We start from the raw sequence: 14,358 nt of genomic DNA, 5'->3' as shown, positions 1-14,358 counted from the left end.
AATTATTCTACCGCCTAAAATTGGAAGTGTGGCGACTGACGGTGTTCATCAAGGAACGCGCTCCCACCACTCCTCTTCGTCCTTGTTATGAACAGTGTCACACGGAAGATCCAACATCCAGCGCCTTATACGCTGCTTTATGCAGATAATGTTTTCCTAGCGTCCCGTAGCAAAGATGATTTCGAGCATCTTGTCCAAAAATGGAATGATCGCCTGATTCAACGCGGTCTTAGATTGCATCTGAATAAAATTGAATTTTTGTCGACCAATCCCCATGAAACAGGGACTATCATTGTCAGTGACAGTGAACTACCCAGAACTCTTCTTCTTTGCCAGGTCCGTCGTTGTAAAATCAATCTAATCCAATGCTTCTTCTGTAGCGTCGTTATAGATCGTTTTCGTAGAGTTATGATTCCTACTTGACCCCCAACGCGGAAGACCTGTTGGCATAGTTTGTCCGGTTTTTAGGTGCGGGAGGATAGCCTTCATACTTTTCTATTTGCAGTTTTTCGTGGTGGTGGAGATAAGATTCAATTGTAACTTTACGCTGTACGCCATCTGAAACATTCTTACTAACATCCTTCGGAGAATAGGCAGCTGTAAAAATATTCATTTCCTTCACTTTGGAAGCATAATAGGTAATAAAAATAGTCAGCACTCAAATTTGAAATACTTTATTTTTTTCAATAAATATCTGACATAATTTTTATTTCCATCTTACAACTACTCCAGAAATAAGTTACCCATAAATTAGTGCCTAAATCAATCAATCAAATGAGAACGTTGAACTCAAATTAAAAACATAATCTTAGTTATTAATATTCGAATTTCTAATTAAAAATGTCAGCATTCCAATTTGTTTTGCCTAAGTATAATCATAAAAGTAGCGTAATTACCAAATAAATAATATAATATGGAATGTTCAATCAATATATAACCTTTTAAGTATTGTACTAATAAACAAAAAGCAAGATCATCAACAATTGTGTGAATCTTTTAAGTTTAACATATGCATTAAATAAAATCTAATTCAATTGTTTCGTTGCATTCTCAACAAACTACATATAAAAAATCGGTGAATTCGTAAACACATAAAATCACAATGTCATTAACCATAAATCCAAAATTTGAAGTATTTTATGTTGTGGGGTGGAGTTTTTATCATTTTTACCGAACAATATCTATAAAGTGAGAATTTAATTAAATTAATTGAGAATATTTGAAATAAAATAATAATACGTAAAAGAGAAGAAGGAAATATTAAATTTAAATTAAAGAGTGCGAATTTTTCGGGAGTGGATTACTTGTTAGTGTTGGGCATATGATTTAAAACTGATAAAAAAAAACAAACACAAATAACAAAAATAATATGAATAGTACACATGGTGTATACACAATTATGTTCTAAGTAAGAGGAAAATTATTATTCATTTTTCAAATATTTTTATGGATAGTCATTTATTCATTGATGAATTTCCTTATTTGTTCCTTTGATATAAATCGAATTTCAAATTCCTCAGTGCTTGCAGTGCAATTAGTCCTTGTAAAAGCTAAACGCAATTCAATTAATAAAGGTGTGTATATCATTCTCGTAAGTATATCATGTAGGTATATAAGAGAATTTAAGTTAAGTCTGAATGTCTTTCAGTTCTTTTAAAATAGTGATTGTTGATTTATCATCTTTTATCGCTTCTAAGAAAGGTCATCTTTACTTATGGAAATTTCATTTACCTTCGTTATACAGTTTATATAGTTTTTGCCATAAATGTTTTAAAGAAAATTCTATTCGCAGATGTATCTTGGTAACTCAGTAGACATTTTTAAGGAATTAATAGAATAAAATTCTGTTTTCATTTATATTATTTATGTAAAAATAATAGACTGGACAGATTTGCTTTACGTTGAGTTATTATTGTTTAATGTTTTCTGTGAAATTTTTTCTGGATTTGTGGACATACAATTTTTTTTTATCCATTTTAGGGTGGTAATAGAATTGAGAAAATTAATATATTTTTGGTGCGATTAAATGGAATAGAAATCCTCGTTTCGAGTCACTAATTAACAAGTGTTTTTATTTTTTCACGTTTCATTCAAAGTTTGTGGTTTTGGTCGTTAGTTGTAACTTCGCCTCCCATATTTTACTTTAGATTACCCGACTAAAATTAAGTGTAAAATATATATTTGAAACTACTTAAACTTTTTCTTTAAATTTTGATATGTACAAACTACCAGAAATTATTATATATTCTAGTAAGAAAGAAAATAAAACGAATTTGGAAGTCGGAATAGGCAATTATAATATAGATCTTTATGTGGAGCTTCAATAGAGTGCAATTTATTAGATTTTTTTAATTCAAAAGCAAATTACCTTTCATTAAAAAATTAATATTCATTTTATTCCTCTGCGATCTAATTCAACCAAATAGTTTATATGTGCCTACCTAAATTTGTTAAATACATCATTCCACTTTCGAAACCCGTTTCGGTCTAATTTTCAATTCTATTTAAATATAATTTATATTGCCTAAACAGCTAAGAGTATCATAAGACCTTTGTTTCAGTGTGTGTTTGTAAGATAATAAGATATTTTCAAATTTACTTTATACGGATAAAAGATTTTTAAGGAATTTTTTTCCTACTTCAATGGACATAATTGTTTACTTAACTTTTCTTCAAAGCATCTCTAAATATCTTCTTTGCTTAAACCATTGCCGATTGTTAACTGACTGCAATTGGTAGCTTTCTTCCAGCAAATAAAGACAATTGCAGCAGGATCGCTTCCTTGACCATTTTCAAAATTTACAAATTTATTTAGTTAAGTTGTTGCTACGATTGTAGAGACGAATATAATATATTCTTCGAGTGTTTGTAACATTTTTTGTTTATCCTGTTCCTTTGCGAAACATTTGGACCCTTAAGCCAATCTAGTTTACTTTGTTTTAGAGTGAATGTATAGATTAGATTTCTTTGTTAGTTAGCTTAGTATGTACAGTTTTCAAGTAGCGCAACTGCGCTGCATCAACTTTTTTTTATTAGTTTCAAATGTAAGAAAATATTAATCTCTATTTGTGATTCTTCGCAAAAAAGTATACACATAAAATTATTTGGTTGAGAATATTATTTTAGTATTTTTACATTAGGAATTTAAATTGTATTCAATTATTTTCAATTCAAGTCTCGTCAGGTTACTTGGTGTTTTGTTCAGAATATGCAGAAAATCGTTTATTAATAATTTCTGATTAAATTTATTTAAAATGAACTAACTACTAGTTTCATTGTTTTATTTTCTACTAGATGAGACTGTACAATAGTGAGTATGCGTGTGTACAATTAATGAATATGTAGTTGTAAAGTTTCTAGTAAATTGCTTTATTTTATCTTTTTCTGGGGAAGATAGTTCGAAATATTACTAATAAGCTATTTTTGATTTACATTTTTCTTTTATTTAGGGTTTGGAATTATATCACTGAAAGTTAGTCAAAATAGCCTTTATTCGTTGTTGAAAAGACAGTTTTATTTATATTATAGAAATTTGAAGAAGAAGAGAATTTGAAAAAGTACTTCTTGAAATGACTAAAATGTTTATTATTATTAAAAAAGTTCCAGTTTTTAAAATTTTTAAAATATAAAAACTGTCAACTTCGTACTGGTTCGTGAAAGTAATCGAAGAAAACCACTTTTTCCCATCAGCTAATTTTCCCACAGCGGGTAAAGTGACTATTGGAATAAAAAGTCATGACCCCAAAACGAAGCATTGGCTCGAGAATTCAGCCAGATGAAACGCCATCGAATACGAATTAAAATTGAATTGTGTCGGTAGTCATTTGTTTTTCAAATTAACATATCTGTTTATTGGTTATGCTCTGACTTCTTTTTATTGATTGCCACATTGGTGACCTCGTGGAAAGCTCCTTACTAAGATGTTTATCGCTAATACACCCAAGACGAATCATTCGAAACCAAATCAAGCGTGGTCATTAACTTGTGGAGACCATTTTTACCGCTTCCAACATCACGACCGGCAATTCAAAATGCAGGTACGTTGTATCTCATATATGTAGTTACCAACACCCCGGAGAACAAAAAGTACGGAGCTTTTATGAAGAAAATATTTGTTTGGCGAAAAAGACGATGCAAAACTACTTCGCCACGTGGAAGGTGAATTTTTTCAAAACAAACCGGAAACTCCTAATCATCAGGAAATCAGTATTTTATTCGACCAGGACGATTGCCTATAGACACTCTCAGACAAAGGCTATCTAAGATCCATAACAGGCTTTTAAAGGCGACTCCATTGTGTAACTCAGCCTGGTCGGCTGCAGTTCTCGGACATATAAATATTTTTCTTTCAAGGACGTCTCGGTAACGCCGCTGGAACAAGCAAGTTTGAGTGCATGTTTAAGGCCTCTAATACCAAAAAGTCCAAACACCTATCCCTAATTGAGGTCGACTAACGCCAGCAAACCAATCCTCTTCACATTCGCGACCCTAGCGCTTACTTTTTTTCACGTCACGTCACGTCAATCGTGGAAGCCTAAAAAACTGGATGCGCCGATTGTACGCTAGCAATTGATTGGTGACTGACTACCACGACACGATACACACGAATTCAATGTCGATTTTGACCTTGACAGAAACCTATGGTAGCCACATATCAGTGACTTTTTGGTCTTAAGCAAAAACCGCAAACAAAAAAAGGATGAAGGCGTACAAACGGAACGGATTGCACCAACTGGTCTAGGTTCGGGGTTCGGTAGCGTTGACAACCCTGCACGGAAAATTGTAGTTAAGAAGCCACGAAATGAGCCTCGGACTGGACAGATTTTAGAACAATGAACCCGGCAACGAAAACAGATTAACAATTTGGGCATGCTGCCCAGCAACTAGCCGATAATCTGTCCCAGTATACGTTAGAATAGATGCACCGGGCAGGCATTGGTTTGCAGAAGAAGAGCCACTTCAACATATATTATAATGGCCATTCAGTAGACCATGTGCTCGGAGTAGGTTTACTGGTCAGCCAAAAAAATGATAACTGCTATTATCGGCTTTCGAAACATAAGCGAAAGTTTATACACTCTGCGTTTGCAAAGTAAATTTAGAAATATATACCTCATTAACGTTCACGCCCCTACAGAGAAGACTGCATAGTCGGAGGAGGCTACCCTCTACGCAGTAGAGCAAATTCTCGGAGCCTGTCCCAAGTATGATATCGAAATCATACGTGGAGATTTTGGCAGTCAAGTAGGGATAAAGCCCGTATTAAAGGTACGTCAGGATATGTCGGCTCCCATAGCTTACATAAAAATATCAACAATAACGTATTTCGGATTACTTGGTTAGCAGCAGCACGAAATTGTTGTTGGAAGTATCTGGCTTGCAGTGGTCCATAAACATACATGGACCTCTCCAGACCCGACCACTTTCAACCAAATTGATCACGTGTTGATTGTACGCGGGCACCATTCAGCCTTGATGAATGCCGAAGCAGAGAGGAGCAATATAGACTCGGATCATTACCCCATTTTCATAGTGCTCTTCGCAACCACCTGAAGAATGTTACCTTTGATACGGCCAAAAACATAGCCCCAATCGCAAAACAAAGTCGGAACGACTGGTTCGACGATGAATGTAAGTTGACAACGGAACCAACAACAACCTTGAACTTTCTAAAAACGGGGGCACGCGCAAAGACCTATCATGAACTTTGCCAAGTGGAGGAGCGATTTCATATACAGAAAAAGGAAGCCTGCGGGAACAAATAAGTCTGTGAACTGAAGAAGTACAGGGAGCAACCGCACCAGGAGCGAAAGTTTTACCAAAAAGTCAAAAGGATGAAACCTTATACACCTCGATGCTCATCCTGCCAAGACAAAGAGATAAATCTGATTTCCGACAGAATGGGCATATTCGAGCGATGCGTTGAATATTTTGATGAACTGCTCAACAACCAAAATATAGGCGGTCGGACTGAAGACAAGGGACTCCCAATATTGGAGCGATGGGCGAGTACTGAGTACTTTGATAAACAGATTACCAACCAAAATATCGGCGAGATGGAGGTCCCGCCAACTGAAGACGACGGACAAATGCTGCCACCACCAAGCATATAAGAAACAATGCATGTAATTCATCAGTTTAAAAATCATAAGCCGTTAGAACCGATGCAATTACAGCTAAATTGGTTAAATATGGAGTCGACCAACTATACCAAGTGGTTCATCAACTGATGCTCAGTGAATCAATGTCTGATGACTGGCAGCGATTCATTATCTGTCCAATACATAAAATGGGAGATATCATACAGTATAGCAATTATAGAGGTATGACGTTGCCGTCTACCATCTACACGATATTCTCTGCCATCTTACTGGACGGGGTAGCCTCATACGCCCAGAATATCATCGGCCCATACCACCAGGCAAAGACTAGCAACAAATCCGGTTTTTCCTCTGCGGCAAGCGATGGAAAACTGTGGACATCAGTTGCACCATCTTTTCATTGACTTTGAGGCCACCTATGACAGGACACCTAGGGTAAAACTGCACATGACTATGAGAGGATTCGGCATCCCAACGAAATTGATAAGACTGACTATGCTGATCCTGACCATTGTGTGAGATCAGATAAAAGCAGCAGGGTTAGTCTCGAGTCCATTCAACGGTCTAAGAGTCTTAGACAAAAGAATGCCCTGTCATGCATCCTCATTAACCTGGCCCTGGGAAAAGTGATCCGTAATCCAGATGGCAATGCGAGAGGCACCATTCTCTTTAAATCTATCCAGCTACTGACCTATGCTGACGATATTGACATTATGGAAAGAATAACCAGAGATGTATAAGCTACCTTCATCCGGATCAAGCAGATGGCACGGGATCTGGAACCACACATTAACAAACGAAAGAACCAGCAACATCAAATGGCAGTGGATGAAAGTTTGAATCATCTAGGAAAATTTCTATAACCAGGGTCAAAAAACCCTACCGATAATAGCTATGATGACGAAATCCGCGCGCGGTTGTACAAAAGAGCTTATTTCAGTTTACAAAAACTAGTTTGTTTTGTTTTGTACAAGACAATGCTATTGCCAGTCTTTATGTAGTCTTCGCAGAATTGGGTTCTTATCAAGTAAACAAGAAGAATCATCCGAGAAATTTTGGGCCTCTTACAAGAGGATGGAAGATTCCATATCTTCTATAACGATGAAATTTATGAGCTATACCATAGATATTTGATTAAGGGAAGATCCGGAAGTACATCGAAAAATTCCTCAATATGATAGAATTGGACACGAACAACGAACATAGATACATGATAATATATACGGGGACCTTTTTGGAGGAGAAACTAGGGCAGAAAGGGACTCATAAGAATGGGCATTTAAGGAAATAATATAGGTAATAGAAAGATGTTGCCAAACGGCAAATAAAACACCACCTCCGTGAGTTTACCTGACACTTGCAAATCAAGATCGCGGCGAAGGCCAAAGCAACCATCGAGAAGTTTTCCATTGTATACACTAGAATTGCGTCAAGCTTCAGATATACAGATGATGCCATGTATTGCAGATAATCTAGAATCAGCCAGCTTTATTCTAAGGCCCCCTCACATTTTGGTAGTATAAAGAAACACGCATTAACTGCGACAATGATTCCGGCAATACTTCCAGAAATCCACAGGGTGAGTTTGCCGCTGAAAATCTTTGATGGAAATGCCGGGAGGCCAAAACGGGAGATAATTCAATCCCTTCAAGTTATGTGGATAGGTAATTTTGAATAACGCTATGATTCGATCAGGAGTGCTGTCGCTCGTTAACTCGGTAACTTAGTACAAGCAAACGGTGTCGGCAAATATCCCAATTTACCCTTAACATAGTTCAGGATGTCATCCGAGCAGGTGTCAAAGCAAACCTCGAGCCAAACAATCGTTTGGGAAGTACAACGTTGCGTAAAGGTGAATCAGGCGTGGACGTAAGAGAAGCATAAACTGCTGTCACCTTTTCCTTTGAAGACTGCTGCACCGGTGGCTTAGAATAGGTTGAAACAAGATTTAAGTAAGGGAATGTCACTGGCAGATCTGGTATTATAATATTAGTAGTTGTGTCAATAGATGACCTCCAGAAGGGGCTTGATGATCCGACGTCATATAAGACATCAACGACTGTTGAAGAGGCAGCGCTTAACGCAACAGAAGTTGTATGCTTAGTGACAGTCAACCCCTCAGATATAATGCTTTGATACACGATGCTTGCGGATGCTATAGACGGTGGGCTCCGCAGGTTGGGTATAGTACCACTTTCATGCAAACCATTTTCCTCAGCGTATATTGAAAGAGACGGAACCACAGTTGGATCGCGGCAGATATGTAACATTACCTGGGAATTTCGCGCGAATGACCATGTATGTACTTGTGCACTTCCTTTAGAAAACATATCGAGGACGAAAGTTTGACAATACCGTTTGAATAATACATTTTTTCACAAAAATCCATGGGGATACTAATAGTTGGGATGCGGATAAAGCAGAAAACGGAGGAGTCGGCTTTTAAGCAGTTGTAGCAGTAATTGAGCATTGAATCTAACTCCAAAACATCGCACCTGAAGAAAGGCTCCTGGGGAGTATTATTTGAAAACACTTTTCGTCCAATTAATTCTTTGAAATTAGAATATAATGTGATATTTTAAATATATTGTGACTCAGTTCAAGAAGTATATTCAAATCTAAGGGAATCTCTACTTCCCTATTTTGGGATTCCTAGTTATTTACATAATAGAAACAATCGAAATAATAAAGTTTCATGCAACTGACCAATCTTCCACCCAAAACAAAGTAATGGAAGCTGCCAATTGAAAGCCTCGTTTAACATCTTCAATATTTACAGTTATTTCAAGAATACACCGGACAATACAGTTGTAATTATCAATGTTAGATTTTTCATTTATATAAAATTAATGAGAAAAAATGTAGATTGTCATATGCTAACAATTATCGAACGTGTATACATGTTTTTTCTCTTCTTCAATTATTATTGTATCGAAATGATTGATCATATAATTATTAAAGTTTAAATTTGGCCCTTTCTGTTTAGTTCCAAATTAAAACAATTATTCATTTTGGTCATTCATTATCAAGTTCTCACAAAGATTTGTCAAATATTAAAATTGTTTCCTTCACAACTTTACCAAGGAAAAAACATGGTTATTTGTTAATGGATTTAATTTATATTAATATAAAAATTGCCAAAATTTATATATTAATATAAAATATTTATAACAGAAAGTTCTCAAATGACGATTAGAATTAGAAAAAATATTTACCAATTTATCCAGGATTTGCAAAATTTATAACGGAACTAGGCCATATGCAAATTTAGGGGCTCGAAAATTGCATAAGGCCTGACGTTCATCTTTAATAACTATTAAAAATTACGTCTTGCAATTGATTTTGCCTAAATTCTACTCAATTTTTAATAAATTTAAGATATTAATTCAATCTTAATTCAAATTCGAATTCAAAATTGCCTAAATATATTATTTATCAGTTAACATGTATAATTGACTTTTGTTTTTCATTCTTATCTTCTACAAAGAAATGAATTTTCCTCTGACTAATTCAATGTCTTTCAAGAATATCTTTATAATGTTCATTTTTATTGTTCACGGTGACGAGAAAAAAATCCGAGATTATTTTACACGCGAAGTACTGAACTAGATAAATTTATATTTTGATGGAATTTTTAATATGGAAATTATTATTTACAAGATTCAAATTCGTAGAAAAATATATATTATAAGTATCTTTTTACACGGATTCAGATTTTATACATGTATATATATACTTCTCTTCTTAGTTAGTTCTCGTGTTACTCTAAAAATATTATTTATTCATTTGTTTATAATTGTATATTATAATATTTGCTTCTTCAGAGAGTTATTCTTCAATAATAAGGTCACATATTTACTCGCAATTATAAATTGGATTTATATTTCTTGAAATAGTTTAAGATTCGTTGAGAAAAATGGTTTCATATATTTAATAGATTGTTATCGAATTTTAAATGTCCATATCGCACAATTTTCATGCACAAAGTTTAAATGTTCGCCTTTTTGGCAATAATATTTATCCTATTCCAAAAGAAAAGGTTTTTAAATCTCAAACAACATACATTTTCCGCCAATTCATTATTTTTCAATAGTCAACAACATTTTTATTTTCGTGATATGTTCAATTTATTTATCTGCCATTTTCACTGTGATAAAGTGATTTTTATTTATGGCAAAACGAAAAGTACACAATTTATTTCGTATGGAAAGGAATTGCATGAAATCAAATATTTCGATTGTTCCAGAAATGGTTACCGAAGAAAGCACTTTTTATATAATATGGAAAGGAAGATGTCGTAGTCCTATCGAGAATTTCTTAACTTATTGAGAGCCTTATTGTTTAGAACCGATTGGAAAAGATTGTTTTTGCTTCAGTTTCAAAATAAATATTTACCCTTTTTACACTACATGTTTCCTGCCTCAACGATGTTTTCCACATTTATTTCGTGGTACAATATAAACACGTTAATATTCTAAAGTTTCATCTAAATCTAAATCTAACAGTTTAGAGATAAATCACAAAAGACTCATTTCCTTACACACCTTGCATTAGACAATATCTGACTTTTGCTCTGATTGTTTTATTGCGAATTGTTAGTCACGAGTTATTTACAGCAACGAGAACTTTCTTTGCATTTATTTATGTTTGACCGTCAGCTGAGTATATTTAGTTTTAAGCGTAATCTTTAGCTTCAGATGGTTATCTCAACGTCCTGGCGGATGAAGCGTTCTTGACCTGCGTTTTTGTTGTTTTAATCAGAATATTTCCGATTCGTTTCATGCGTCAACGGAGAGTATTCAACACAATGTTTAAGGGTTCGAATGGAAGCATTAGTTGAAGAGAGAAGTTTTGTTAGTAGGACATTTAAGGTGTGGTATCTGGTCTACGAATAAGTATAAATCACCGGGAAAAAAGTTTAGCTTACTTTCTAAATATGATGCCAAGTCATGGGCGTCGACATTAAATGCGACCATCATGGGAGTATTGCCTTGGCGATCCTTTATTGAGAGGCTGGCACCTGCCGCTACCAGCATTGCGCAGATTTCACGGAGTTTGTTGTGTGCTGCTATATGTAACGCTGTTTGTCCCCTGAAATATAGGAAAATAGAATTAAATATGGAAAAATAGAATCAAATGGTATTTACATATCGATTAATCTACGAAACACTGGAAAAGTTAAAGAGTAGCGTTGTATTCGCTCTATCTCATTATTAATCAATAAAATATTACATGGATCACTATTCACAAAGGAGGGTCAGGTTTTTTTTCTTCTAATAACAAAAAAAATAGGAAAAATAGAAAGCGGAGTCTGCCGCAGCGGGACAGTGAATTAACCTCCTAGAGTGGAGTTTTATGACTCACAAAGACAGAGAATCTAAGAGTAGCACAAAAAAGAAGTGACAGTTGAGTCATACTGCCTGAAGGCACCTTATTAGTTAATTCAGGAAGTTAAGCGAGATTTTGATTATTCGGATCCTCATGGTAATATTATATATCACCGGTCTAGCAGTGGACAAATGGGTGGAATGATGCAAAGTATGTCGTCCCTGCCAGATGACAAAATATAGTTCTCCGGGGTCAATATGAAGTTTTGAAGTTTTTTCGTAGCCAGGATTCTCTTCTACCAAGGCCACGTAGTACGTAGTGATAGTTACACCTATGTGAGATTACTCTATTATCATCATCGAAAAATAATTCCCTAATAAAAGGTATACGACGAACAATTTCCACTGGATATTCGATAGTAACTGAGTAAGGCTGAAGTTAGTTATGGGAGCTCAGCCAAAGGTATTAGACTACTACACCCCAGATAATTTTCAGACTAAAAGCTCACTCATAAGGAGCAGGAAATAATTGAAAAAAATGTATTCGCCGACGGCCGCGGGTATACATTTTCGATCAGGTGCAAAGCTGGCAGATTACATGACCATACGTCGTAAATTTCCAAGCTGGAAGCGAGCAGAATATTCGATATGTGTTACGGATGACATTACAAGAGCACACTTCACAAAGATATTATTTAAAGTCATACCAGAACGCATATTGAGAGGTTTCTATCCTCCAGTAGCGACCGCATTAACACATTTCATTCATGTTGTGATGGCTTTCAATAGCGGAAACACGGACTGTATTTGGAATATTCTATGCATGAGAGGAATTATGGTTGCATTCATCTTTTTGTGAGATATAGCGCGTCATCCACACTTAGGCGCCATCATTGGTCCGCTCAAATGCATTTCAACTCCCCCTAGAACTTCCCGAGATTAAAGCAGATGGGGAGAGTGTGATATCACACTGAAAACCTGGGTTTTGTTGGTGTTTGTCTTCAGTCCCGTTCTATTTCTCTCGCTTTTAAAATCCACAGCCATTAAGCCAATGTCTATTACTTGGTGAGGGAGCAAATAATGTAGTCGAGGTGTTTAAGGAAAGACGTCATGGTCCATTGATCTCTTCCACGTCCTACGGACGAGGAACACCACCGATAATAAGAAGAAATAATATCGGTAACAAGATGCAACCCTGGCGGACTTCGTTTTGGGGAATTTCCGCTGAGATTTTACCACGATACAGCACGTGACACCCTCGCGCCATTATATGTCACTCTGCTATTGGAACCATGGAATGACCTTCCTGCGTAGAGAATGCCAGATGCACTCCCTGCCCCAGATTCCCAGCATTTAATTCGAGTGAAATCTACAGTAACATCAGGTGCAGCGAAAAAGAAACTCCGCGGGGAGACCGTCTAGCCCGGCGGCTTAACCCCGTGTGAGTTCATTGATGCTGAGATGATTTCGCTTCTGCTTGAAGGAACAGTCCGTGTCTTTATGTTAGTAGTCATTTCATTCATGAGAGGCCAAACTTTATCTGATGTGGTACGTTTAAGAATCGTGGTGAAGTGTTCTTTATACCTCCTCAGTTGCTCGTCATTGTGGATGAGTCGATCGTTAATGTTCTTATCAGGACCATCGAAAGACTTGCGACCACATGCAAGTTCTTTGGTGATGCGGTATACACTTCTGAAATCATTGCATCTTCCGCGCATAATAAATTCCCTTTTGTTACGCCGTACTTGAACGCGTTGAACTGGAATTTCGTATGGTATCAGAGTTCGAGTTCGTTACTACTCGTGCCGTGATCCGAAAAGTAAAGTTCGAAGTATGGCGGGTGAATCAAAACTGCTTCGTGTCTCTGTTGGTGTTCATCAAGGAAGCACAATCTCATCACTCCTCTTTGTTCTGGTGACGGACACTGTCACCCGGGACATCCAACATCCAGTGCCCTATACACTACTTTAAGGAGATAATGTTTTCCAAGCGTCCAATAGCAAAAATGATCTCGAGCAACTTGTGCAAACATGGAATGATCTACTCATGCAGATTAAATTTGAATAAAACTGAATTTTTGTCGACCGATTTCGACCGATTGAAAAGGGCGGCCGAAACAAAGGTGGCTTGATACGATCACTGGGGATTTGAAAGCCTCGCGACTGCATCCAGATCAGGCCTTCGATAGAACAAAATGCCGCAACTTATCACGCGAGCTAACCCCGAAAAAATAGGATTGGAGAGTTTTAGTTAAACCGTTTATCGGATTATCCTGACAGTTATTCAGGAAGTGAAAATGGTGATGAAAGTGGTACAGCGGTATGATAATTTGGAATCGAGTTTCTGTATTGCCGCTAAGAGACATTGATTCAGAAGATGAAGAAACAAGTAACATCGATCGTGTTGCAATTATGTCAATATATAGATTGTGGTAACTAAATTCACTAAACTAAAAGCCCTTATAATGGAGAGAATAAATATTATTCAGCATTCGTCAGCCTTTGTCAACACTCTACAAATAGCAAAAAAGGGATAATCCACCTATCAGAACGAACATCACATTCTCATCGTTAACGAACAAACTAAGAAACACATTTTCAAAACACATCATTGAAGTAGTAAACAGACGCAATTGACGCGCAAACAGACAATTGAGGACTAAGCTAGGTTCTACCAAAGACAAATTAAACAAGTCGGGAAGCCGGAAGCTAGACGCTTCAAATATGAAAGGTTTTGTGTATTTCTTTTGTAAAGACATTTGAGCCTCATTAGAATCTAGCACATAATATATGCATACATATATTATGTGAAAATATCCACTTTCAAGTGATATTGACATTCAAAGTCTTGAATTTGCAAAGAAGACAACTTTGACCAGTTATAACTTTGTTAGTAATATTTCGATCTCCACCAAACTTGATAGGATCTTG

At 36.0% G+C, this 14,358-nt stretch overlaps 1 protein-coding gene across 4 annotated transcripts in view; it reads right to left on the bottom strand.

The window, feature by feature from the left end:
* Nucleotides 1-658: 658 nt before the first annotated feature.
* The window catches only part of LOC119656792 (eye-specific diacylglycerol kinase), a 533,740-nt gene continuing 520,040 nt past the window's right edge, over nt 659-14,358 (bottom strand). For 3 of the 4 annotated variants that reach the window (XR_005250092.1, XR_005250093.1, XR_005250095.1), the window contains 3 exons: nt 11,029-11,192; nt 10,646-10,838; nt 659-1,181 (listed from right to left, as the gene is read on the bottom strand). Coding sequence is in view for 1 of the 4 variants with exons in the window: in XM_038063400.1 (XP_037919328.1) it covers nt 1,168-1,181; nt 11,029-11,192 (178 nt within the window). In the remaining 3 variants the exon portion in view is untranslated. The remainder of the gene's footprint in view (nt 1,182-10,645; nt 10,839-11,028; nt 11,193-14,358) is intronic. The other variant, XM_038063400.1, reaches the window with a different exon arrangement.

This window comes from Hermetia illucens, chromosome 5 (genome assembly GCF_905115235.1).
Source record: "Hermetia illucens chromosome 5, iHerIll2.2.curated.20191125, whole genome shotgun sequence".
Taxonomy (NCBI): domain Eukaryota; kingdom Metazoa; phylum Arthropoda; class Insecta; order Diptera; family Stratiomyidae; genus Hermetia; species Hermetia illucens.
This window is presented reverse-complemented; position numbering and strand designations above follow the sequence as displayed.